Here is a 27,056-nt window from a genome sequence, read left to right as displayed (position 1 = left end):
ACATTTCAAGATTAAAACACTGGGACTAGAATATCTTCCTTTCTATTCTCTTTTTCTTATTAATGTATTACTTGAGTGGGGGGTATGTAGAAAAATGTAAATATATTGACAAATGTATGTTACCTGAGTTACTTGTATTGTAGCTGGAATTGAATGCTTACTTTACTAAAGAAAGGTATGCAACTTATAAAAAATTCAAGGACTTAACAAATTAGTGATTAGTGTCAACTTTGAATGTCACTCTCCACAAAGCAAAGATGATACTTAGTCAGCTACCTTCCTGGAAAACAGGAGTTATGCAACAAATGAATAAGAAATCGTTACTAGAAAGTAAGTTAGCTTGGAGCCAATCATTTTTCTTAGGTCTATAGAATATCACCTCACAATATTGAATCCTATGAATACTTTTTTCACACAAGAGTTTCTTATCAGCTAAAAATTGTTAAAACAAAATTCTCTTGAATTTGTAAACACAGGCTTTATGCTTTCACACATTCATTTATTATCTATTATTGCCATTGTGGGGAAAAAATTTTTTTTTGTCTACAGATCAAGGTGGAGATTCCCTTTGGCAAAGTTATATTTATACAGTTACATTTTTAATCTAAGAACAAGTAGTTTTGTTCCATTATTAGTCTCCCGGCTCTTGCATTAAGTAGGAGTGATGAGCTAAGGTAATAGGAGAACAGAGCATGAACTTCACTGTCTCTTTCTGGATTCTCCATTTTACCCTTGCATACCCAGGCGATGGTCCTCTAAGAAGTTGCAAGGACAGAGCCAGTGGCAGCTGGTATGACAGCTGAGTGGGGGACAGCTCCCTGTTGAAAACTCATTGCCATCACTCCAACTTGGCTTTAACCCTTTCCTTTCTAGCAGCAATCTCTATAGAAAATGTATCATCCCACTGCATATAACCTTAAATTAATCAAGCTTTGAATTGCCATCTATTTGGAATTCGTATATATATAGTTGTTAGTTGCCGTCCAGTCAATTCTGACTCATGGCGACCCCATGTGTACGGAGTACAACTACTCCATAGGGTTTTCAAGTCAGTGACCTTTCTGGGTGGGTACAAACTGCCAGCTTTTTGGCTAGTAGTCGAGTGCTTAACCATACGCACCACGCAGAGACAATATATGTAACTATGTATATAACTACATATATATATCCCTGTTGCCCCAAGTCAATTTTGACTCATAAGCCACCCTATAGACAGAGTAGAACTGCCCCGTAGGGTTTCTAAGGAGCAGCTGGTGGATTCAAACTGCCAACCTTTTGGTTAGCAGCTAACCTCTTAACCACTGCACCACCAGGGCTTCTATATATATAACCACATGTATGTGTGTGTATATCTATGTATATATAACACATATATATCTTTGTCCACAATCTAGAAAAATGTTACTTATATATGAATCAATTAGATGATCAATATAATACTGTTAAATATTTTATTAAATTAAATCAATAAATTTAAATTAAATACTTATTAATGAATACCTCTTAAGTGCATACAGCCTTACTACAAATTCTTCAAAAGTGAACAAGATATAGTTCACATCTTCATGGAATTCATCATACAAAAAGTGTACTCAAAAGAGTCTTTAAATAACCATTCTGTAAGTCAAAATTTGATCTGGCCCATAGGAAAAATAAAGTCATAGCTACTGTTTATCGCATGCTTAACATGTGATACACACTTTACATATATTTATTCCTAACTTGCAACTAAAATTTTATAAATAAACCTTGCCTCAGAAAAGTTAAACAACTTACTCAAAGTCACAGTGTTAGTAAGCGGCAAGAATGGAATTTAATCTAAGATTTCTTGAATGTAATGCCACTGAACTGGACCATGCTGTATCTGGATTAGCCAAGTTTTATGGCAGTTCAAATTGAGAATTCACATGTAATTACAGTTGATCAGGAAAGATTTCAGGAATGGCTACAAATAGTTTTGACCTATACAGATAGCACCCAAGAGCCAATGTAGGTACATGTACATGTAGAACTAAAATTCCATGCCAGATCTTTTTGTAATTTTTCCAGACTGTGAACTAAGTTTAGGATGGTGAAGTTCAGGAACCAATAGGGCAGTTGGGAGAATTGACATCCCAGGAATAGTTGATCAATACTGATGGTGCAAAGGAAGAGAAACCAGAAACCTGAAGCTCTGGATCCAGACACAGCTGCGCTCAAATTCTAACCCTGCAAGCTTGGCTCCAGGGTCTCTGCTGGGATAACTTCAGTGGAAATGGAAAGAAAAAGACAAACTTCAAAGCCAGACGGGGAGTAGAGGTCAGAAATAGAAGAGGGGAGGGGAGGGGATCTTCAACCCTTCCTGCTTTGTGTCCCATAGAGGAATATGCTCTAATTGAAGACTTTTGGGGGATTTCATTTGGGTACTTCTGCCTCTTATTTCTAGTTGGAAACAGAGTGGCAGAGGAAGTACGCATAAGGGATGTGTATCAACGCAAACGAGATCATGAAAATCTTCTTTGACTTTAAGCCAGTGGTTTCCAAACTTCGGGGCATATTAGAATCACCTGGGGAGATTAAAAAAAAAAAAAAATCTGATACCCTGGTTGAACCCCATACCAATTAACTGAGAATGATGTCGGAGTCACAAATCAGTAATTTTTAAAGATCCCCAGATAATTCCAATGTCCAGTAAAGTTTGCAAACCACTACTTCAACCTTTTGCTCATCATACGTTCCTACTCTACTATAGCAAGCACACGGCTAACCCATTACTGTTGAGTGATTCTAACTCAAGGCTTGTGTTACAGCATAGAACTTCTTAATAGGATTTTCTTGCTGTAATCTTAATGGAAGCAGATTGCCAGGCCTTTCTTCCGCAGCAGATGGCTAGCACCTGAAAATGTCTTATTACAAAGCAGCAGGTTTCCATACTCCTTACACTACCTGCCTAAGTTAATATTCCCAATTTTAATCATTCTACATATGATTTGAGGCCTATTCCCCCCTCTTCCTATACAGCATGAGTTAAGGGGTAAGGAAAACCTGTGTTCCAGAACCAGTTTTGCGATCTTGGACAATGTATTCATTAAATAAACATTTAAGTAGAGAGTCAGGGAAAAGGAGAAAGACCCTCAACAAGATGGATTAACACAGTGGCTGCAACAATGGGCTCGTGTATAACAACAATTCTGAGGATGGCACAGGACCGGGCACTGTTTCGTTCTGTAGTACATAGGGTCGCTATTAGTGGGAACTGACTCTACAGCACCTAACAACAACAACAAATGTCTCCTGTCATCCTTTGTCCAATATCTGTTGGAATATTGCCTACAAGATAAAAAAGGCACTGACTTGGCCTTCTGTGGATTTTAGAATTTAATGGGGAAAAAGAGACAAATGCACTTCGTAACTTAAGTTATCCTTCTTTGTGTTAAGACATTGAAGCCATTAATAATAATAATAATATTGGCAGCAATAATAATAATAATAACTAATTAGCGAGTGCATACTATATTTCGGGTGCTGGGTTATACATACATTTTCCTTAGTAGTTAAAGTAACCCTGCAAGGACATTATTATTCCCGTTTTGCCAGGGAGGAAATGATGCTCAAAGAATGGACACAAACAAGAATTTGCTCTATGCTGTCATCATCCTTCAGGTGGCTGTGATGAAGAGTATGGAATTGGAGCACATAACATGTCCTTCTTACAGACTGTCAGCTATTCATGGTAGCAGTACAAAATTAATAAGACTCTTAATGCTAACCCTAAAACTTTGAAGGTCAGAGATATGAAGTGAATTGTCCAAGGACACATAGTTCATTCATATGACCCTGAAGTGGTTTGTCTTAATGTCAGATAGCTAATATGAAGCAGAGCCTGAGTCTGAATCAATTTCTTCTGATTCCCATACCTGCTATTGTTTCCATCATGCCACGGTTATCACTTTCTAACTCACAAACATAGTCTCAAACGGGAGCAGAGTCAGGCTGGTCAGGTAGTTACTGGCAGGGAGCTAACATTATTGAGCTCCAACTGGTAACAGTATTGTTTTTTTTTTTTTTTTTTTAGATACTTTATATGAGTTCCCTCTTTTAATCTCATAATCTGTTTTGTGAAGTCAATATGATTAGCTCCATTTTATAGATGAAGAAAGTGAAGATCACAGGTATTATGTAACTTGTTCAAGGTTCCCAATCATTAAAGGAAGAGCCAGGATTTCTATCCTACCTGAGACCAGTTCCAGAAGCCAAATTCTCCTGGTTTCCAGGGGGCCCATAATGAGGTCAAGCACATAGTAGATGGAAGAAGTAGTATTTGAATTTGGAGTCCCTGCGTGGCATAAATGGTTATATGCTCAACTACTAACCAAAAGGTTAGCAGTTCTAATCTACTCAGAGACACCTAGGAAGAAAGCCCTGGTGATCTACTTCCAAAAGGTCACAGCCATTGAAAACCCTATGACTCACAATTCTACTCTGATACCCACGAGTTGGAATCAATTCAATGGCAATTGGTTTTTTGGTTTTTTTTTTTTTTTTTTTGGTCATATCTGACTTCAAAGCCTTTGAAATATGGTAAATACCACATCACATAATTTTTCCAGTTAAGTAGATGAGACACACACACATATACAAATACACTATAACAGATGCTCCTGTTAATTCCCATACCCCAATTTAACTCCTGAACTCATCAGATTGCTCAGCTTACAACTCAAAATTGATTAGAAATACTTGTGGGGACCATATTCCTTTTCTATTGTTGTCATCCAAGAGTCTTCCTACCTTGAGACTACTGGGCAAGAAATTACAGAGTGGTTACAAAGGAAGAAAGACAAAATGCTAGATGAGGTTTCCGCTTAAGGGTCAGGTGGACCCTTAGCATATAATCACTGCTCCTGGGTCAAAGATAGGAGAGAAATCTATGTTCTCTCAGTCTGCGCTGATTGAGTCCAAATGGGCTTATTCATTTATTCACAAGGTATTTACTGAGTATGGACCGTGTGCCAAGCCCCGTTTCTGGTACAGGGATATAGCCATTGATTGATTGAGTCAGGTAAGTCCCTGTGGTCATGGAGCACACATAAGTGCTACTTAGAAAATAAAGCAGGGGAAGGGAAGAGAGGATGACAGGGAGTAAAGAGAGGGCAGGGTGGAGGAGTTACTTTAGAAGGGAGTGGTAACCTAAGGGATCATTTGATCTTATCTCTGCAGACTTTCCAAGAGGCTGACTAATCTGAACTCCCTTCCCTTTTTCCCAGATCCCAAACTGAAGGGCGACTTTATGTAGGTGATAAGAGCTCAGTTCTCACCACTGCACTAGCCAGTGAGAGAAACTCATTCTTCCTTCCCCCAACCCTTTGCCCTGTGGCTAATCTCAGGAAAAGTCTCTGGTGCCCAATGACTCATAGAACATCTCTTGGAGTGTTTGAGCTATCAGTGAGACTTTACATCTGCTCCTGAGAAATAAAAAAAGATGCTTCCCATTTTGTCATGAGGATGCAAATCTATTCAGCAAATGTTTGTTGAGAGTATCCTAATCATCTGGCATTATGCTACTGTGTGGATTCTATTCCTGGTTTTGTGACTTTGGACAAGTCACTTAAACACTTCATATTGTAAGAGTAATTGTAACACTTCACTTGTAAGAGTAATAAGATGATTAATATATTTGTCACTGAAAGGCTTTAAGATTAAATAAGATTATGCTATTAAACAAAACAAATCAAAGCAAATAAAACATGACCCACTGCCTGGAATGTAATAAATGCTGAATAAATGTTAGTTGTCATGATGGTGATAATGGTGATAATGATGAATAAAGTTACATTCATTCATTCAACAAATATTTATTGAGTACCAACTATAATCCACACAATGTTTTATGTCCTTGGGGTACATCACTGAAAAGAGATAATGGTAAATCAGTGACTTTGTGGAGCTTATATTAGGGTGCATCGAGCATTCTTTAACACTTCGTTTGGCCTAGAATTCCGTAGAGAATAGTAGTTAGTGAATAACTGTTATCAAGTCTAATAGCAATTTAAAAATCAATCAATAGGCTAATATACCGGGCAAAAAACTACAAGTTTTATATTTCGAATGTTTATGAAATATAGATTTCTAAATCATCTCCCGATGGAGCAGTAAGCTCTCTGGTCTAGGATTGTACTAACCATATTTTCCAATTTAACAACAAAGCCACATGTCTGACAAGGAGAATGTGCTTATGAAAACATAGTGTTTGAATTAGGGATTGTCTATGAAATCACCCAGGGGAAATTATAGAGAAACACATCCTGTATGTCACTCTCTGAGATCAATGTATTCCCTCCACAAAGCTGGCTCTAAAATGTGCCTTTTGCTCTTTGACCTGTGCTGAGAAGCTGCAAGTGTCCTAGGAGGCAACAATGAGATATATATTTGCAGAAATATAAAGGTTCCCTTCTAGCCAGGTGGCTGTAGTTTACTAGTAACTTTTCCCAGGCTTCAAAAGGACAGTCTGTAGACGCCTATGATGTAAGAGGGTGTTCCCACTTCAGCTGTGGCCAGCAGATGCTATGTGAACGCTCGTGTCCACGTGTGCTGATAAAAGCAAGGAAAATGTGAATAATGGAACAGAATGGCAGCCTGGTTTTCTGCTGGCTATGGTGATTTTAAAGAAAAGCTAAGCACACGCTTAAGCTTCTCCCTGGCAAAGTGTTTGAGTCCCCTTGAAATTTTTCACTCTTGTGAGAATGACTCACGTCTTGGAAATGACAGCTCCAAGTCTGGTGCTCCCAGCACCTTAATGCTTTGGTTAATGTACCCTTGGGGAGTGTCCAGCATCCCATCAGCTGTGTTAATTAATGAAAGATGCTGTACTTCCTTGCCTTTAGCTGAAAAGCTAGCATTTCACCATTTCCCGCAGCCTGAACTTTCCATTTGTGGTATGATTGCTTTCATCATGCTCACATGTTGCATACTCTGAAGTCTTACATAGCTGCTAGAAGTGGAGCCATGTCTTTGTTTTTTTAGCTTCCTAGTTAGTAGACAGTTCCTAGGTGGTGTAACAGTTCGCGCTCAACTGCTAACCTAAAGGTTGGCAGATCAAGTCCACTCAGCGACACCACGGAAGAAAGGCCTGGTGAACTGCTTCCACAAAAGATCACAGCCAAGAAAATCCTATGCAGCACAATTCTACTCTGTAACACATGGGGCCACCGTGAGTCGGAATTGACTCGACAGCAATGGGTTTGTTTTTTTTTTTTTAGTTAGCCGATACTTTAAATTGCTTTGTGTTCCTGGTTCTTTAAAACACGTTTTCACAAACACTATTTCATTTCTTGGCTTTGACAAACAGTATTATCTCTAGTTAACAAAAGAAAATGATGACAATAAGCTAAAATCCTGGGCTCCAGGCTGCTTCGTGTTACCTAAATTGCATTAATTAGGGTGAACTAAACCTCAAAATGCATAGTGGGTAGACAGAAAGTCATACAAACAAGTGAAAACTCAGAAGATTATTTCTTGCTAACACAAGAGTCCAAGGCAGGTGTTTCTGATTGGTGGGTGGCCCCCTTCCATGTGGCAGTTCAAGGACTAAGCACCTTCTACGTCGGGGTTCTGCAGTCACCTAGGACCTTGTTGCTGTGTATCAAGCCTGTGGGAGATGGGAGGAGGCCCACCCTGTCTCTTTAAAGTCCCTACTGGAAGTGGTACATCTCAGATTTCCAAAGGTTGGAACTCTATGGCCACACTAGGTACTCAGTGTTCAGGACGGAGAGGTGACACAGTTGGTGAACAGCTACACTAACGTTTCCCCAGAGTATACTGTGTACCCACTCAGGACAACTGCCATGTAGAGCGGCAGGGAATAGAATGTGAATATGGGCAACATGGTGTCCTGCAACTGGTAACCACCAGGATCATTTTAGATGGACATTTAATTTTAAGTTTGAATATAGATTAGGAAAATATAAAGAACATATCAATCGAGATTTTGCAGAGATCCTTGCTTAGCATAAGTTTCCATTTAAAATAAACTCATTTGGTGTTCACAAATTATTTAAATTAAATAAAAAGATTAAGTAGTAATTATATGTAAGTATGACCAAAACTTGAAGTTGGTGTCAATGACTGAACTGGGGGACACTACATCACACTGTTTGTGTCCGATATGATAGTCCATACTTGGCAGAGGAAGGAAATAAGCTTGAGGGAAAAATACATAAGATACAAAAGACTTACCAAGCATCTCTTCTATGCCCAGCATTAGAGATGTTTTAGGGAATACAGAAAAATGGTCCTTCTGTCCTCAAGTTATTCAAAATCTTATTCAGGAGATACACGAGCTTTAGGGAAGAGTATAAAACTAGCTCTTATTAAGGGCTGAAATTTGTTTCAGGTTTAATGTGCTGCAGCTTTCAAGAAGATGGAAAACTCTACTGTTGAAATTAAGCATGATATTATTTCCTTAATTTATTAGTTATTTCTACAAACACTTAGTGTGCACTTACTATGTTTCAGGAAGTATGTTAGGCCAGAAGGGCACAGAGATGAATCCGACCAGGTTCCTGATCCTCAGGATCTTACCATCTGGTGGTTGGTGATGGTGGATGGGGGAGACAGACTTCTGGACAAAGGAGTGTAATTCACAATTACAGGGGCTTTGATAGATATCTGTGCAGGGATAGAGCATTTTTAATGCCAACAGGGACTTTGGAAACAATTGAGTCTAAACACCCTCACTTATCAGATTAAAAAACCGAGCTCCTCTCCCGCAAGAGGTAAAGTGAGTCACCCAAAGTCATCCAGCTAGTTAGTAGAAGAGCTAGAACTAGAATCCAGGTATCCTGATCTCCAGTCTCAGCTGACTATGTAGAAAGGGTGAGATATGGAAAAGATGTGCATTGGAGATGAGACAAAATTATGAATGAGAAATTTAGCAAAACCTTCTGTGGATTATTCACTGGTCAGTATTGGGGGGGTGAAGAGGGGTAGGGGGTGGTGTAGGAAGAAAGATTACCCTGGGAGTTAGGAAATTTATGTTCTAGACCTGACTATGACCACATCTGCAAAGTGCAGGCTTAGACAAGTGATCTAATACAGCCATGTATTTGTTTAACATGCAGTTATTTCCAATAATACATCGCACTATCATATCATCTGATTTTTGAAACTTCCCTCTGTGATGTGCCGGAAGGACATCCTTATCCCTTTTTTGCAGATAAGCAAACTGAGGTACAGAAAGGCAAATAGTTAGCTAAACAAGAAATGCAGGGTTAGATCTCCTGGATGCTTCTAGTCCAATATTCTCTCCATGATACCGTGCATATAACAAGTGGAGGACAAGGATGGCTAACCAAGTCTATCACTTTATTATATTACAGATGCATTGTGAGAGGTTTCTATGCATCCTGAGAATAATTGGAACCACACTTTTTGGAGTCTCGCTCCTCCTTGGAATCACAGCTGCTTATATCGTTGGCTACCAGTTTATCCAAACGGATAACTACTATTTCTCTTTTGGACTGTATGGTGCCTTTTTAGCATCACACCTCATCATCCAAAGCCTGTTTGCCTTTTTGGAGCACCGAAAAATGAAAAAATCCCTAGAAACCCCAATTAAGTTGAACAAAACAGTCGCTCTTTGCATAGCTGCCTATCAAGAAGATCCCGACTACTTAAGGAAATGTTTGCAATCTGTGAAAAGGCTCACCTACCCTGGAATTAAAGTCGTCATGGTCATAGACGGGAACTCGGAAGATGATCTTTACATGATGGACATCTTCAGTGAAGTCATGGGCAGGGACAAATCAGCCACTTACATCTGGAAGAACAATTTCCACGAAAAGGGCCCCGGTGAGACAGAGGAGTCGCATAAAGAAAGCTCACTACATGTAACCCAGCTGGTCTTGTCCAACAAAAGTATTTGCATCATGCAAAAGTGGGGTGGAAAAAGAGAAGTCATGTACACGGCCTTCAGAGCCCTGGGACGAAGTGTGGATTATGTGCAGGTAGGTCTCCAAATTCCTGCCAGTGCAAACATACATTTAAATAAAGCAGCTTTTGTATCTCTCCAGTCATATGCTATAGCCCATCCTTGTCCCTTCTGAACACAGAACTCCTTTCAGTTCATTTGAAAACAGCTTGACTGTTGAAAGCACATTTTGAAAGAGAGAAAAAAAAAAAAATCTTGTAAAACTGTTAAGACTGTCTATGAAAATGCTTAACTTGTGCCGTGTTATTGGTTGGAAATCAAGATTATTTTGAACATGAGACCCTTCCTTCCCTCTTCTCCCCCTCCCTTACCTTCTCTGCCCTCTCGGTTCTGCCAAGTCTAATCCAACGTCATTTTCCACACTCTTGAAACTCTCAGCCTTGTAAGAAAATATTGTCTGCCCTTGCATAAGGGTCTTGAGAAAATCTGGAGACTGAGGGGAAGGCTTAGAAAATGTTTTTTACAGAGACATAGGTGACATAGGGGAGGTGAGAACAATTTTGATTTAAACGGATAAAAAAAAATCAAAATTGAAAGAAAGAAAGGGCAAAGGGAAAACAGAAAAAAAAAGAAAATTCTCAGAGCAAAGTTAGAGTAATGTTTACTTCACTCCCAAAACAGCATTACCTCACTCACTGCAACTTGACCTTTGGAAGCGTTTGTGATGGTGTTTGCTTGCATAAAATTTCAACAGGCTGTGTTCCTCATTAATTCTCTGATTGTTCTCTCTCAGGTCTCCACCCTCCTAGTTCTCATGGAGGCTTTCTTCTTTAGGACATTAGGAGGGTCCCTGTGAGCTTTCTAGTTATATATTTCTACAGATTCTTTAGTTTGATTTTGGGCATGATGATATCAAGAAGGGAGAAATGTCTTGGTTAAAAAAAAAAAAAAATCCAGTGGGGCGTTCTTCCTCTCCTCTTAAAAGTGAAATCCTAGTTTCCAGCAGCCTCGTTATATTTTTTTAAGGGCTTTTACTACCCCAAAAGAGTCCCTGGCTGGCATAAACGATTAGGCTCTCACCTACTAGCCAAAAGGCTGGTGGTTCGAACCTATCCAGCGGTACCTCAGAAGAAAGGCCTAGAGATCGTCTGAAAGGTTACAGCCTTGAAAACCCTATGGAGCAGTTCTACTGTGCACATATGGGGTCACCATGAGTTGGAATCAACTCAAAGGCAACTAACAACAATAACAAAAAACTTCCCCGAAGTCACCCCCAGTGGTTCCTTCAGTGTAATGGGGTGGGAATGGGCACCGGCTCTGGAGTCAGTGGACAAGGTCTAATCATGGGTATTACTAGTTGTTTGACCTTGATCAAGACCACCTCCGTGAGCCTTAGTTTTCCGGATAGAGTAAGCTAATTTCACAGGAATTTTGAGATGATCACATCAGTTAATGCATTTAAAGTGCTTAAAAAAAGTTGTTAGTGATATTAATATGATTAAGGTTTCTACGTTGAATACTGTGGTTATTTATTATATTACGAACCTCTGGAGTCCCTGGGTGGTGCAAAAGGTCCACACACGGTTGGCTGCTAATTGAAAGGTTGGAGATTCAAGTCCACCCAAAGATGCCTCAGGAGAAAGACCTGATACTGTATTTTTATGCAAATAATGCGCACCTTCTATGGTTTGTTTGCCAACCACTTCCTCCCCCCACTAGGGGACCAAGAGCAAAAAAAATTAGCATAGGGCTGCTTAGGAAAATACCTCGAAGGAGGAGGGCTCGGAGGAGGGCTCGGTTGACACAGAAGGCAAGTGTTGTCTGTATACAAATACGGTAATCTACTTCTAAGAAATCAGGCACTGAAAACACTATAGAGCACAGTTCTACTCTGACTTACCTGGGGTCTCCATAAATGGAAATTGATTTGACAGCAACTGGATACAGTTTTTTCTTTTTCTATTTCTCTCATCTAGTCTTTATTGGAAAATTAGAGTACCCGTTAATTGCCACCATCGGGTTAATTCTAGTTAATAGCCGAAGAGTTTTGAAGCTTTTCTTCAGTTGATGCAAAACTGGATATTAATCTCGTTTCTAGGGAGTTGGTAGAATTTCTCTCCCAAGTTTCTCTTAATTTCTCAACTGTCAGTCTTTCACAATTAAGGTAGTTTCAGATATCTCAAGACGTCCAGTCTTTACACAGTGCAGCTTCCGGCCCAGATGAGCTATGACATGACATTTTTAAAGGAAGGAATGATTGAGGAACACGTAGAGGATCTGAAGAGTGATGTTCTTGGCCTACAATGAGAAAACATCTGTTTTGATAGTTTGCCTTTAATTCTAGTTAACACAACCACTACATTTGTGATCTCTAATCAAGGCCTCATCTTGTGGGGTTTTTGTTTTTGTTTTTAACCTGCTGCTTCCAACCCCCCTTCTCCCATCAGTCTTGTTTTGAATTTTGTTTGTATCCTTGACAACTTTACGCTGTGCTTGTCCAGGAAAAAATAATACAAAATACGAAATGCCAGAGTAAGCTTCCTGTGAGGCCCTAGTCTCTCTGCACAGTTAAGCAGTATTGAGAACTTACCTTTGTTCAGGGCGAAGCTCCTGAATACACTGCCCTGAGCAGTGGCTGTTAGCAAGGCTCTGATACCTCCTGGGACTTGAAGCCAGTTCCCAGCCCTCAAACAAGAGTACCAAACCTTTCTCATTCTCAAACCAGTTAATTCCATCCTGTCATCCGTCATCAAATTCCTGGTTATTTAGTCATTGTTGACCTATAAAAATGGCAGTTTCATAAGGTTCAACCTAATGTACCCTCATCTTCTATTCTGGCAGACCCGGGGCTCAAAAGCTGCAGCGTAGAAGCCACATAAAGACAATGGGGAGAGGAAGTCGAGAGTATTGGCTACTAAGCATCACAAGTGATCAAACTTGGCGTGCAAACTGGTTAGGGCAGGAAGGAAACAAAGTTCAAGTGTAACACACTAGAGAAATGGGACTGGGGCAGGGAATGGACTATCTTCTCACATACTTGCTAACCTGGCTGGAGAATACTGCTTAACTGTGCAGAGATGGCCAAAAAGATTGATTTCAAGTTGCAGCTGGGTCCTTGGCGCTGGTCATGACTCTTTAGTTGATTTTCAATAGATGTCTTGCTTATTGCTCTCATGATCTATTATTTCATACCTTCACCACTCTCCCAGGGCCCTACCCAAGCTCCTCCCTGCTTAACTACTAACAGATGACCTTGCCTCCTACTGAAGAGGAAATCAGAATTACTGGTTCTGAATGCTGTCATGATCTTTACTCTCTCCTGCTTGTAGTTTCAAGGTTACCCAAATTTCCTTCCTGTTTCAAGGGTAACCTTTCTATCTATACTCCTGGGCCCCCTGGGTCTGCCCTCTGTCTTCTCTGGAATAAGGCTTGATCAATTGCTACCTCTCCTTTAGCTTAATCTCTCAGGTTTAGTCTCCAGTCTTCTCTGTGGCTACTGTCTCAGCCTTTTTGCTGTCCAAATAATCAGTGTTGTCATGGAATACTGCGGGAAACTATTCTAGGAGAAAACCAGTGTGATAGCAAATTTATCTGATGATGCTGATGGCCACTTTCAGGATACATTAGAAAGAACAACAAAAGAAAAATAACAAAGTGAGAAAAGACCATGAAGTGAATGAGAAAGAGGAGATGAAGCAGTTTTCTTAATTTTGAATAAAAGTATTTTTTAGAGAGACTTCTTTGCCACCCCCCTCCCCCAAAAAAGGACAGATTCTGACCTGTTTGCATAAGGTAGGGGAAAAATCTTGCTTACCTCTTCAAAATAATATTTATATTCACTTTTCTACTTACCAAAGTAACACATTGTGTATAGTAGCCTATGTAGTCCCTGGGTGGTACAAAGAGTTAACACATTTGGCTGCTAACCGAAAGGTTGGAGGTTTGAGTCCACCCAGAGGCACCTGGGAAGAAAGGCCTGGCGATCTACTTCCAAAAAATCATCCACTGAAAACTCTATGAAGCACAGTTCTACTCACACATGCTGTTACCAGGAGTCAGAATCAACTCAATAACAACTGGTTGGGTTATAGCAGCCCATTTAGAAAATATAGAACAGCACAATGAGCAAAATTAAAATCATCTGAAATAAATACATGACTCCCCCCCCCCCCGCCCCCGCCCCATAGATAATCAAGTTTAATACTTTCCACTGTGTACTTTTTTATTTTTCCTTTACTTTTAAAACAATTTCGGGATTTTATTATGTTTACTGTTTTGTATCCTTCTATTATTATTTTTTTACTTAACAATATCAGAAGACTTTAAATATCCTTTGAGATTACAGATTATATAATTATTTTATTCAGATCTCCTATCGCTGAATGTAACACCTTAAGTGGCCATCAGTATATATGACAAAGAAAAAAACAATGTGTGCATTAGAGATTTCACAGATAGAAAATAGGTAATAAATATGAACATTTTCCAAAACAGAAGACTATAGGAGGCAACTTTATTATTAATTTAATCTGGCAGCATCCTAGGTGTATGGAATTCTTCTAGTGAGAAAAACATAATTGTATATAACATACGGCTGGTTCCTGTTCTATATAAGAGGCCTAAACAACTGAAATTTTCTGAGGGCTGATGTTGAAAATATTACATGTTTCTCTGTATCTCTCATTTTGGGGGATAAGATTAAGAGCATGCTTAACGGGGAATGGAGAAACCTGAATTCTAAATCCAGCTCTGTTGCTTACTTATTATGGGCCTCAATCAATTGAACTAGTAGAACAGAGATTTCTGAAAGGTCCCTCCCAGTTCAGTTACTACACTCAGTACTGTTTTACATTTCCTTCTAAGAACATTCCAAGTCTCTGCTAGGGTGGGATCAAAACAAAGCAAAAAGGGGTATCAGAATTTTCTTTCCATTTATCAGTTACTACCACATTTCTCACTTTAATTTGTAATCTGCCCCTTCCCTGAAGGTTGGGTTGTTGAATATCATTAACTCTTTTTTTTAAGAGCCACCACTATGGGCTTTCATGATTTTTTTTCTTTAGAATGAGAATTCCAGCCATTTGGAATAAGAGTGTTTCATGGATTAGGCCTTAAAGGTGACAACATTTGGTTTCCCACTTTTCCAGCTGCTTGTCACCTTTTCTTGGCACCTTCTGTAACTTTCATTCATGGTTAAGCCTTCCTAAAGAGGAAAAAAGGATAAACAAATTAATGCTTGGAAGAGATTCTAGGTTGGCTGAAGGCAGGAATTATTTTCTAACAATTTGGATAATGCATTCTACCAACTAAGGCTTATATCTTCCTAATTCATTTAAAAAGAGCAACAAAGAAGCTCCCAACTGCTTAAGTGTCTATATTGTAGAAGCCTGAGGGCTTCCCATTGGCTCAATTTGACATCCTGTACCATAAATCATCACTCCTAGCAACTCACATAAGGTCACTATGAGTCAGAATTGACTCAATGGCAGTGTTTTGGTTTGGGTTGGGTTTTTTTGGTACCCTAAAGCAAATTAACATAAGAGAGGATGATCCTTCCCATCGCCACCTCTCTCCCAAAAGGAAACATTATCTTTCTTTTCCTTTGAGGGCATTTTTTCCCTCTCCCTTCTGGAATGGTCTACTTCTTAATTTCAAAGAGTCTTTGAAGCTCTAAACTTGTAAGATTTTATGATTTTGTATTTGCACCTTCAGTCAGATATATGATTTAATCTAAGGCTGGTAAACTTAGCTGTAGGTCTATGTGTAAATCTCATTGATTCAGAATACAAATAAATACAAAATTAAGAAAATTTTTCTACGGGAGTGTCGTGCTAATATTGATAAAGTCCTACAAGTTTGCTGTAATATGATGAATGACTCTACACTATGACCTTTTGACTGGCTATATGAGAAATTTTAAATTGTGTGCAATGTGCTGTTGTTCTGGAGGTTATTTTATATCCTAATTCATTGGTTTTCCTCATCTGCCACATGTGTACAGTGCCACACAAATTATTAGGGACATACACTATTTTTCTCCAGACAACACAGTTAACAGGGACTAGATGAAAAAAACTTAAAAATTGACATATTTATTCACGTCCCTCCTAAACCAAAGATTATATGTTTGTTTTAACCAACATCGCATTGAACAGGTCCAATGACAGTGAACAGACACCGAGTCAAATTTGGATGCAACAAACTTGTGTAAGTTTCTATAGGTCCAGGGTCTACCCTTTACTATATGATAAACTTTTATACATTTTACACCAATGATACATTCCAGGCCATACATGGAACATAATCATCCACAAACTTCTAATTACTTTATTATTTTCCCTAGCAAACAACCCAACCTAAGGACATTTACATTGCTTACTATAGAGTTCAACTTGTTTGATTTCAGTGTGTTGGGTCCTTTGTACATGGTATTGGGCTAGGCTTTGGTTGCCTGCTCTATTGGTGAGTCATAGCTTATTTGCAGTAACAATAGGAAGAGCCCTCTCTGTCTTTGGACTAGTGTTCTGTGTTTGTGCCTCTGGATTTGGTTTTTGACTTCTTAGTATATATGACTTCCATTCATTGAGCAATTATGAGTCAGCCACTATTAAGCGTAACTAATCATTATTAAAAACTTAGGAGATAAAGATGATTAACGATATGTTTTACATGAGGGATGGAGGCTTAGGGAGGTGAGGTAAGGAGTTCAAGGTTAAGAAGCTAGTACAGGTTTCCATAATGGGTAAATGGTAGACTGAGATTCGACTCTAAGACTTCGGATAGTATTATCTTTTCCTTTCAGTAGCATTTACCCTGATGCTGTATTGTTAGGGGTTCAAGGAGACTGGCATTATCTTGTGTTGGCTAGTACATAACTAGAATTTGTGAAAATTTTAGTTCTGAACCCTACCCTTTTTCATTAGAGAAATGGAGGGAGGAGGGACTTTCCATTTACTGTGTGGTTAAGTTGTGGCAGGGAAGCTGAGTAACAGGTCATGATCAAGAGTAAATTCCACTCACTTTAGAAATAAATAGTTTCATTGGGTCAAACTTAAGATGAAGGGTCAAGGTTAAGACAGGGTTGAGCCTTATAAGCAGGGAACGAGTGAAGGCAGTTGCAACAAAAGGGGTCTTGATTTATTTTCAACCTGTTTTCCTCATTGAAGGCAGCTAGAGTGATTAAGATTTCCTCTTGCTGGGTTAGCTCTCAATCCCTTCTGACGTGGTGTGTGTAAGTGAGTGTGGGGGAGGGTCCACCAGTCAGTCTGAAAGGAAAGATGTTTAAAAAAGTGAAACATAGAGACTTTTGGCTTTTGGAACTGGGTCTTAAAATTTGAAAGGCACATACTAGAAGAAATAACAGTATTTTGGAGAGATTTTTATTTAAATCATTGTGAGGTAGATTAACTTCATAAGGCCAGTGGGATAAACTGGTGTTTACAGGAATGATATAGACAAAGGGGTCCCATGGTTCTCTTTTTTTTTTATTATTATTATTTTTTTAATTGTACTTTAGATGAAGGTTTACATAATAGTTTCTCATTAAACAGTCAGTACACATATTGTTTTATGACAATGGCTAACAACCCCACATGTCAACACTGTCCCTTCTCAGCCATGGTTCTCCTGATATGTAATCAATTGCCATATTCCTTTTAATGAAGCTCTTTAATGATTGTCATGATCTTTTTGGTGTGGGATTACTTAGGGAGTATAACAGATTTAAGGTTTATTGGCTAATACTAGTAGCTTACATTTTTACCAAAAAAACCAAACCCGTTGCTGTCGAGTCGATTCCGACTCATAGCGACCCTATAGAACAGAGTAGAAGTGCCCCATAGAGTTTCCAAGGAATGCCTGGTGGACTCGAACTGCTGACCTTTTGGTTAGCAGCTGTAGCTTTTAACCACTTCACCACTCTGGTGGCTGCTAACCAAAGGGTCGGCAGTTCAAATCCACCAGGCACTCCTTGGAAACTCTGTGGGGCAATTCTACTCTGTCCTACAGGTCGCTATGAGTCAGAATCAACTCCATGGAAACAGGTTACATCTCTACAGTCCCTTGTAATTCACAAAGTACTTTTATATGCAGTGTCTTGTATGATGAAGGTAAATGATTTGTTGAAGGCTATAGACATAGTAAGTTACAGAAATCAAGAATTTAATCTAGGCTTCTTGATTCTGAGGATACTTGTTCTTACAATAGGTCAAATCTAGGCAAAAGAAAACTCAGTTCATTAATATTTTATGCTGATTATGCAGTTACTGCTACTTTCTTTTAAAAAAAAGCTACCAGAGTTAAACTTGGTCTTGAAAACATATTTTAATTTTCTTTTTATGAAAGTGGAGCCCTCTCCTACCAGCCAATTATTTTAGACCAAAAGTCAGCAAACTTGTAAAGGGACAGATAGTAAACAGTAGGATTTGTGGGCCGTATCACAACTACTCAGCTCTGCTGCTTTAGTGTGAAAGCAGCCACAGAGAATATGTACCTGAAGGAGCACAGATGGGTTTCAACAAAACTTTATTTACGGACTCTAAAATTTGAATTTCATATAATTTTCACATGTAACAAAATATTCTTTTTCTGATCCTTTTCAGCCATTTAAAAAATGTAAAAAAAAAAACATTCGTAGCTCATGGGCTATAGAAAAACAGGTGGCAGGCCAGACTTGCCTGCAGGCTGTAGCTTGCTGGCCCCTGTTTTAGACTATAGGGAGGAAAGGGGTGTGTTGTGCTAATTCCTGGCTAGAATAGCCAAGAAGGCACGGTGATAGTCTTATGCACTTTAGTTGGAGATTTTGTGAGTAAGACTGAGATGGCTGGTTCATCACTATAAAGTCTCTTTCTCTTCACATTTTCCACTTATTTTACTCAAAAATTGACAACTTTGCTTCATTTCCACGTCTCTTAGTGAGAAATCTTATGGCTGGTGACCATGTGGTTTAAACAAATTACAAATGATACACTCTGTGTGGCCAGAATATCATTTTGATTTGCTCTCTAATTGTTTCCTGTGTGTAAATCATACCCTGTAGTTTCTTCCTATGTGAGGCTAAGCTCTGCAAAACTGGTGTGATGTCTCCGAGAGATTCTAGCTCAGAGCTAAACAGCCAACGTTTGTGAAATTATATACTTGGTATTGATTGGTGAGTAGACACTAGAAATCCTGTCTCTACCAATTTTAGGAAGGGCTAGAGCTACACTCTTTACACTCTACTAAGTAAATGCTGTTATGTCCATGAACACGTGTGCTTTTACAGACTGTCATAGACAATGGCTTTAGAGTTGGCGCTCTATCACCAAACAGCTTCCAGAAACGGGATGTCTTTAAAGCTCTCAAATCCCGCGATAACCAACCTCTTTCCAAGAGATTTCGGAGAGTTTTCCCTTCTCACACAGCTAAAGCCAGCTCGAGAACAATCTCTCTAAGAGAACTTCTGGCACTTTGCTGCTGGAAACTGGGAGGAGCAGGCACCAATTTAAGTATGCAGAACCTCAGATATGTGGTTCGAGTTTAGTCATTTCAAAGAGGCAGTTCCCCTGACTTGCTAGGCGTGCAAGCAGGCGGAGTTATTTAAACATTAATTTTGGATTGCTCTCTTCCTGTTGTCGTTTGTCTTATTTTAGCCTTTTGGTTTTACCTTTCCTAGCTTAAGTCAATAGAGGTGGGTGTGGCCATAAACTCTCAGGATGCTGAATTCTAAAGGTGGTTTGGATTTGTTCCTTCACCTTTCTGTACCCTCATTACAGGGCTCCTGCCCAGCTTGTAGACGTATACAAACCAGTGACAGACGAGTTGTGGGAGAGGCAAAGCAACACTTTTGGAGGAATTTGCTAGGCTCCTCTGGCTTGGGACACTTGGGTATATACGCAAGAATTAGCAGAGTCCTATCAGGAGCCCTGGTGTAAGTGCTGATCTGCTAACTAAAAGGTTTGTAGTTGGAACCCACTCAGTGGCTCTAGTCTGTCACATAGGGTCACTATGAGTCAAAATCAACTTGACTCCTAACAACAGCAACATTTCCTACTGGGAAAAACTAATGCCTAGCCTTTTGCCGCTTATTTTTTCTAAAATAAATGACACCATGTTGGACCAAAATGGAATGCCAAAAGCCAATTAAACGTGTGTGTGTATGCTTCAGAATAAACTAAATAAAACGTTCAGAAATTAACCCCAAATTTGCTATCATTAGTTAAATCTGGAGGGGCAATAAGTTCACTTTTTTACAAACAAATACATCATATACTTCTTAAGTCATAAGTTCCAATAATGCATTTAAATTATTTGTACTAACATTTTTTCACTAACATATAACCTTTCAGAAAAAAAAAAAAAAAAAAAAAAACTATTGATAAGAAAAAGGTAGGTGCTTTTTTTTTAGAAATGTTGGTTTCCAGCTAACAATGTGAGGGACTCATGCTACATACATGTTAAAAAAAAAAAAAAATCAAACCTGTTGTTGTCAAGTGGATTCCGACTCATAGTGACTCTATAGTACAGAATAGAACCGCCCTATAGGGTTTCCAAGGAGCACCTTGGGTAGACTCGACCTGCCGACCTTTTGGTTAGCCGCTGAACTCTTAACCACTATGCCACCAGGGTTTCCACATACATATAAAGCGCTCTTCAACCCCTAGAGTTATGATTCTACACATTGTTTTCTTCATTTTTATTTTAATTTAAAACCAGTGCATCAAACTCTATTATTATAAAGAGTTTTATAAAGAGTGGTTTGGAGAACTGTTTAGATAGTTACTTTTGATATAAGTAAGTAGGTTAAACCTTGATTAAATCCAACCAGCATAGCCAGACTAAATGGCATAATTGCAGATAACTCCTGAGCCTGCCAGTCATGTCATTCACTGTCTGGATGGGGATGTCAGACTCGTTCATTACCTGCCAACTCCGGTCAATTTATAACTGCTGCCTGGAGGATTCTCGGGACTTGCTGCACTTAGTAGAAAAGAATATGATGTCCTGATTAGGAAGCTTAGGGAGGTGGGGCACTTCTTGTCTACTCCTGAGTTGTTTGTGTGATCATGTGGAGGAAACGCCATCCACAGGGGGAGCCTCCCTGGGCCTTCCCCAGCTGTCTCACTTCTTCCTTGCCAAAAGAAGAGGAATAACTTAATCTGATTGGTGAGTTTGGAAGAAGGGTCCAGTATGGGTAGCCTAGCCTCTCCTTCCACATGGAGCAGGCATCTGCCATACATTTTGAAGGGTCAGGCTCCAGATCTACAGGTGGAGCCTGGTTCCACCTTCTTTTTGGGACTGAGTAAGACTGGGGAACAGAATTATGAAGCCCACTTCACAGGTGTAAACCATATTCTCCGTATCAGCTTTATCGATGTAATGGTGATATTTTGGTTCCACATCTGACTTATTCTTTAGTTTTATTTTTCAACTAGTTCAGAAGTTAGGCTGGAAAGGGAAGTACTGTCTCTCTTCTTAATCCCACAGTCCTGGATCCCCAAAAGAAATGTCTGTCAGGGGTTTACCAGCAGTGCCTTGTCTTTAGAAGAGCTATCCCTGGTTCTGATGGATTCCAGTAATAATCTTGAGGTTGGTTTGGTTTCAGAAATGCTTTTTTTTTTTGACTCATATAAAGATTGTTTTTAAGAACAGTGATTGGCATATCTAGAATGGCTTAAAGGTGATTACATCTGCTCTTAAATCCAATGACCTAGATAAATATTTTACTTCTCTGGAATAACAGGGTGTTCTGAAACTCATTCTAGTTCTCTTCAGGATGCAATATCATCTGCTAAGCCGAGGACACCTGGGTGTCTTGCTGCTTAACTATACAACAATCAGTAGAATCATTGTTCTCCCTTCTTTTACTCATCATATTAAAATGGAAAAAGAAAAATCATTGTGAAACACACTTTACTTTCAATATTGTTACAGAATTTCCCCCATCATCATTCAGACCTTAAGGGCAAGTTGCCTAAAAGCCTTATTTAAGACAATAGAAAGGAGAAAAAAAAAAAAAAAAAGACATGTAGGGTAACCAGTGTCCCAGTTTGCCCAGGACTGGGGTGTTTCTCAGGATGTGGGACTTTCAGTGCTAAAATTGAGGATGTCCCTGGAAAACTAGGACAAGCTGGTCACCCTACAGATCACCCTACATGACATACCTAGCATATCACTTCAGCTGTTGCAACCAACAATGCCATTAATGTAAACACTGAGCTTGCTAAAGAAAAGCTCTTTGTGTTGGTCATGATATAATTAAACCCTCTATCATCCCTATGATACTTGCTTACTGAGGCCTCGTGACGATACAACTGAGGGTGTTATATACCCAGTTTTGGTGGTATGGCATGCACTTATAGTTCTTCCTTTTCTTTAACTCATTTTCTACTTTCTTCTTTGCAGGTTTGTGATTCAGATACCATGCTGGACCCTGCCTCATCCGTGGAGATGGTTAAAGTTTTAGAAGAAGACCCCATGGTTGGAGGAGTTGGGGGAGATGTCCAGGTGCATATATATGTCTTCACTTTTTGCAACAGACACTTTTAGTAGCACTAATTCTTATTCATTGATTAATTGCACACATATATATTATGTACCAGCTCTGTACCAGGTATTGTTTTTTGTGCTGGAGACACATTAGAATGTGCCTTGTACCCACTGCACTGCCCTTCATCTGTCTAAATTGAAATGCTTTCCTTACTTAGTTCTGGAATAAAATGCATGTCTATAGGGACTGATAAGTTATAAACCACATAACATAAAGGTGTAATGATTTCTGTCGTATCTCTCTGAGCAATACTTTAATGTTTTGCCAAAATTTGATGTTAAAAATTCATTTAGTTGAGGGGTTATGAAATGGAAGTTATGGCATGGAATAGAGTCTGTATCCTTTACCTATATATTTAAAAAGTGCCAGATATGTGATTGATCAAAAAACCCAAATTAGAAAACAAATGAATTTAGCACTAAAATTCATACTAGAGAGAAAAGCAAAGAAACATCTACATATTGAGGTCTCTAATATGACTCATAATTTTCTATCAATGGAGAAACAATGAAACACATATTAATGAAGGTAAGGTGTAATTTAGGAGACAGAAAAATAAATAGATGAGAAGATGTGAAGATTAAAGTGAGTCCCTTGCAAATGTGAAGTCAGATTTTAGCAAAAGGTGAAAAGCACATGGGAAAGTTGAATTAAGAATGTATTTTGTTGCTGTATGAGTATGGTGATAATGAAGTCAAAGAGAACACACTACAGAGGACAGAGAAATAGCCTGGCAATATAAAGAATGAAAGCATGCAAAATCCACATGAAAACTGAACAAAATGAGACAGGGGGGAAAATTCAAGAAATACTGGCAAGAGAAAGCTGATAAATTTTAGTATAGAAAACATCATTTCAGGACTCAAATTTGGAAGGCCACGGCAAAGCCTCTTATCACTGGCACTGCAGAAAAGCGTGGAGGAAGGAGAAGGAAACTTAACGGCCAAGAAGTGGATAAGTTGGAATGTAGGCAGAACAGCAGACAGTAGGACTTAAATACCTTCTAGGAAAGAGTGTCTGGAAAAAGAATTTGTGAGCTGAGAACTAAAGTCTAAAAAAACTCATAATACAATAAAATAACAAGAACAGAAAACATAACAGCAAAGAGAGTAGAGGGTATGAAGGAGAAAAACAAATACCATCAAAGGGTCCCTGTCAAATACACACAACAACAACTTAGCAAATTAATCTAGGTGGCTCAATGGTTAAGAACTTGGCTGCGAACCAAAAGGTCTGCAGTTCAAATCCACCAGCTGCTCCTTGGAAACCCTATGAGGCAGTTCTACTCTGTCCAATAGGGTCACTATGAGTCGGAACAGACTCGATGGCACCTATCAACAACAACAATACAGAATCAGAGAAAACAAAATGAAACCATGTCAAAAAGAGCAAGGAAACCAAAATAGAAGGATACAATAACAAACCTCAGTCTAGGCAGTAACCTCAGGATGGTACAGGTTTGTTGGTTATTTGGGGTAAAGCTTAACGTTTATTTATTTCTTTATTCATTTATTTACTCATTATTTTTCAGATTTTAAACAAGTATGATTCCTGGATCTCCTTCCTCAGCAGTGTGAGATACTGGATGGCTTTTAACATAGAAAGAGCTTGTCAGTCTTATTTTGGATGCGTCCAGTGCATTAGTGGACCTCTGGGAATGTACAGAAACTCCTTGCTCCATGAATTTGTAGAAGACTGGTACAATCAGGAATTTATGGGCAGCCAATGTAGTTTCGGTGATGACCGGCATCTAACGAACCGGGTGCTGAGTCTAGGCTATGCAACAAAATACACAGCTCGATCCAAGTGCCTTACTGAAACACCTATAGAATATCTCAGGTGGTTAAACCAGCAGACCCGCTGGAGCAAGTCCTACTTCCGAGAGTGGCTGTACAATGCCATGTGGTTTCACAAACATCACTTGTGGATGACCTACGAAGCGGTTATCACTGGATTCTTTCCTTTCTTTCTCATTGCCACAGTCATCCAGCTCTTCTACCGGGGAAAAATTTGGAACATCCTCCTCTTCTTGTTAACTGTCCAGTTAGTAGGTCTCATAAAATCATCCTTCGCCAGCTGCCTTAGAGGAAATATCGTCATGGTCTTCATGTCCCTCTACTCGGTTTTATACATGTCAAGTTTGCTTCCCGCCAAGATGTTTGCGATCGCAACCATAAACAAAGCTGGGTGGGGCACATCTGGAAGGAAAACCATCGTTGTTAATTTCATAGGACTCATTCCAGTATCGGTTTGGTTTACAATCCTTCTGGGTGGTGTGATTTTCACCATTTATAAGGAATCTAAAAAGCCATTTTCAGAATCCAAACAGACCGTTCTAATCGTTGGAACATTACTCTATGCATGCTATTGGGTCATGCTTTTGACGCTGTATGTGGTTCTCATCAATAAGTGTGGCAGGCGGAAGAAGGGGCAACAGTATGACATGGTGCTTGATGTATGATCTTATATTGTTTGATGTTTGCAGTCACACACGCAGACACACATAACACCTTGGTTCCCCTAGAAACTGTACGGTATTGTGGCATCAGATAATGCCACCAAGAGAGACATATCACTGCTGCTGGGACTTGAACAAAGACATTTCTATGAGTTTATTTTGATTCTGCCAAAGTAAAATGATACATCAAACAAGAAGAAACTCAGATTTAGCCTTTGATTCCTATGAAAATGGGATGGCTTCTTTGTTTATGCACTTTTTCCTTACTGTGCATCCGCCTGACAGTGTTTTGCCCTATATACCTCACTAGCCATGCTTTATGTGGGTTATCATGGAAGAAAAGGATTTTAGAAACTCAAGGAAAGTTCTTTCAACCTATACAACCTAACTTATGGACTGTTTTGATCGCTAATCTTTTTAGGAAGGATTTTATGTTTAACTCTACCAAATGAAATGCCAAAGGAAATTTTAAGCCGTTGGCTATGCTGTATTTTTATATAATTGTACTGTGTTTTAAAATTTTGTATGCCAATTTTTAAAACAAATTTTGCATATTCTATATTTTACTTCTCTGCCAAAATACACTTGTTCTTCCTTTTTTTTTTATAAAATAGGTTTTGAAAAAATTCATACTTAAAAAAAATCCTGCCCAAAATGTGAAGCTTGGTTGAATCATGTTGTTGATGATAGAAAGAATAAAATGTTGCTCTCTCTCTCTAACTTTTAAAATTGAATAGTTTATTTCTGTGAAAAAGTATTTAAACTTTGGATATTTTAACTTCTTTTTTTTCATTTCTTTTAGAAAAGGCCAATGTAACTGTCACACCTTGGGAGTAAAAGTACTATATTTTTAAGCAAGTAACAGGTGACTTCTACATTTGTTTACCAACCATGCCCTCCCCGGCAAGGCATTTCCATAAGCGTTGCTATGCCAATTTTTTTTAACATGTTGCTGTAAAAAAATTAGCATAGCACTCTTACAAAAATACCTTGTGGGGGGAGGGTACAGCTGGCAAACAAATGTAGAAGCCGTGCGTTATTAGCGTAAAAATATGGTATATTCTTGTGTGTACAAAAAAAAAAAATTGAAAATCAAGGCCAAAGGGGTAGAAAAGTGCAATTTTTCACAAGATAAAAGGGAATGCTAATTCTTGAATAAGGAAAACACCGAGAATGCAGCACTGGACAAAACATGAATATTGAAGATGAATAATCTTTGGACATCCTGGCAGTGTTGTCCCAGGCCAAGTAAAATGGAAAGTGGAAAAAATTATCTATATAATTTGGAGAAACACAATGCAGTTCATCAAAGGTTTTGTTCTGTGGCCTAAATTCCCCAGATCCTGCCTGTGTATTGAACACGTTTTACCTTTTTTCAGCTTGCCACTACACTTTACATGTTAGATATGAGGTTTACATGGGAAAGTTGGATAAATTATAATGAATTTAAAGCAAATAGATTCAAAACTGGCAAATTCAAGCTCCAAGTGTCCTCTTTTACTTTCAGGGCAGGATTTCTTCTGAATTATACAGACAACTGCTTCATCTCTCCTGTACTTGGCCTATATAAATATGTTTACACAGTAGAAATGATACCAACGTTTAATAGCTCATTAAGAATTGGCACATATAAAAATTGATGAGACAGGCACTCTGAACTTGGTTGATTTAGTTACTCCAGGGCCCCAACTATCCAGTTGGGCTTTCAACACAATCAGTCTTGCCTTGTAGCTGGTGCTGTGTAGACCTGGTTAAAAACACAATTAGAGTACATGAATAATTGCATGAAAAGCATTGTGCTGAAGCAGAGACAGGTGGAGAAGTGTTCAACAATGTGCTTCCGGCCTTTCTGCGTCCTTTTTATGCAGATATCCATGGACAATAATTCTGCCTAAGAAAAAGCTGCACATTCTACCTTTGGAGTACAAAAACGTACATAACGTTGTGAAACTCAGACTCTCACTAATTGGAGAGCTTGTGGGAAACAAACACACCTTGCCAATAAATGAGGCTAAAACTTGAGTTTGCCTTTTTAACTATTTATGTTCTAAGTTAAGCTTTGATAACATTCAAGTGTCAAATTCTCTCATTTCTTTTAAAAGGTTGAATTAATTGCCTGTATTTATTTTAGCAATTATTCAATGTATTTCCAGCATAGGATGTAT

General features: G+C 38.9%; 1 protein-coding gene across 3 annotated transcripts in view; it reads left to right on the top strand.

Moving 5' to 3' along the window:
• Nucleotides 1-25,786, top strand: part of HAS2 (hyaluronan synthase 2) — a 28,507-nt gene extending 2,721 nt beyond the window's left edge. Inside the window, exons 1-4 of one of the 3 annotated variants that reach the window (XM_012554541.2) lie at nt 8,630-9,983; nt 22,289-22,390; nt 23,965-24,113; nt 24,914-25,786. In XM_012554541.2, the coding sequence (XP_012409995.2) occupies nt 9,321-9,983; nt 22,289-22,390; nt 23,965-24,113; nt 24,914-24,986 (987 nt within the window). In that variant the 5' untranslated portion in view covers nt 8,630-9,320 and the 3' untranslated portion in view covers nt 24,987-25,786. Of the gene's footprint in view, nt 1-8,629; nt 9,984-22,288; nt 22,391-23,964 lie in introns of those variants that run through there. The other 2 variants (XM_004372979.2, XM_023728175.1) reach the window with 2 other exon arrangements.
• The last annotated feature ends 1,270 nt before the right edge of the window (nt 25,787-27,056 follow it).

The sequence above is a fragment of the Trichechus manatus genome, unplaced genomic scaffold (genome assembly GCF_000243295.1).
Source record: "Trichechus manatus latirostris isolate Lorelei unplaced genomic scaffold, TriManLat1.0 scaffold00022, whole genome shotgun sequence".
NCBI lineage: Eukaryota > Metazoa > Chordata > Mammalia > Sirenia > Trichechidae > Trichechus > Trichechus manatus.
This window is presented reverse-complemented; position numbering and strand designations above follow the sequence as displayed.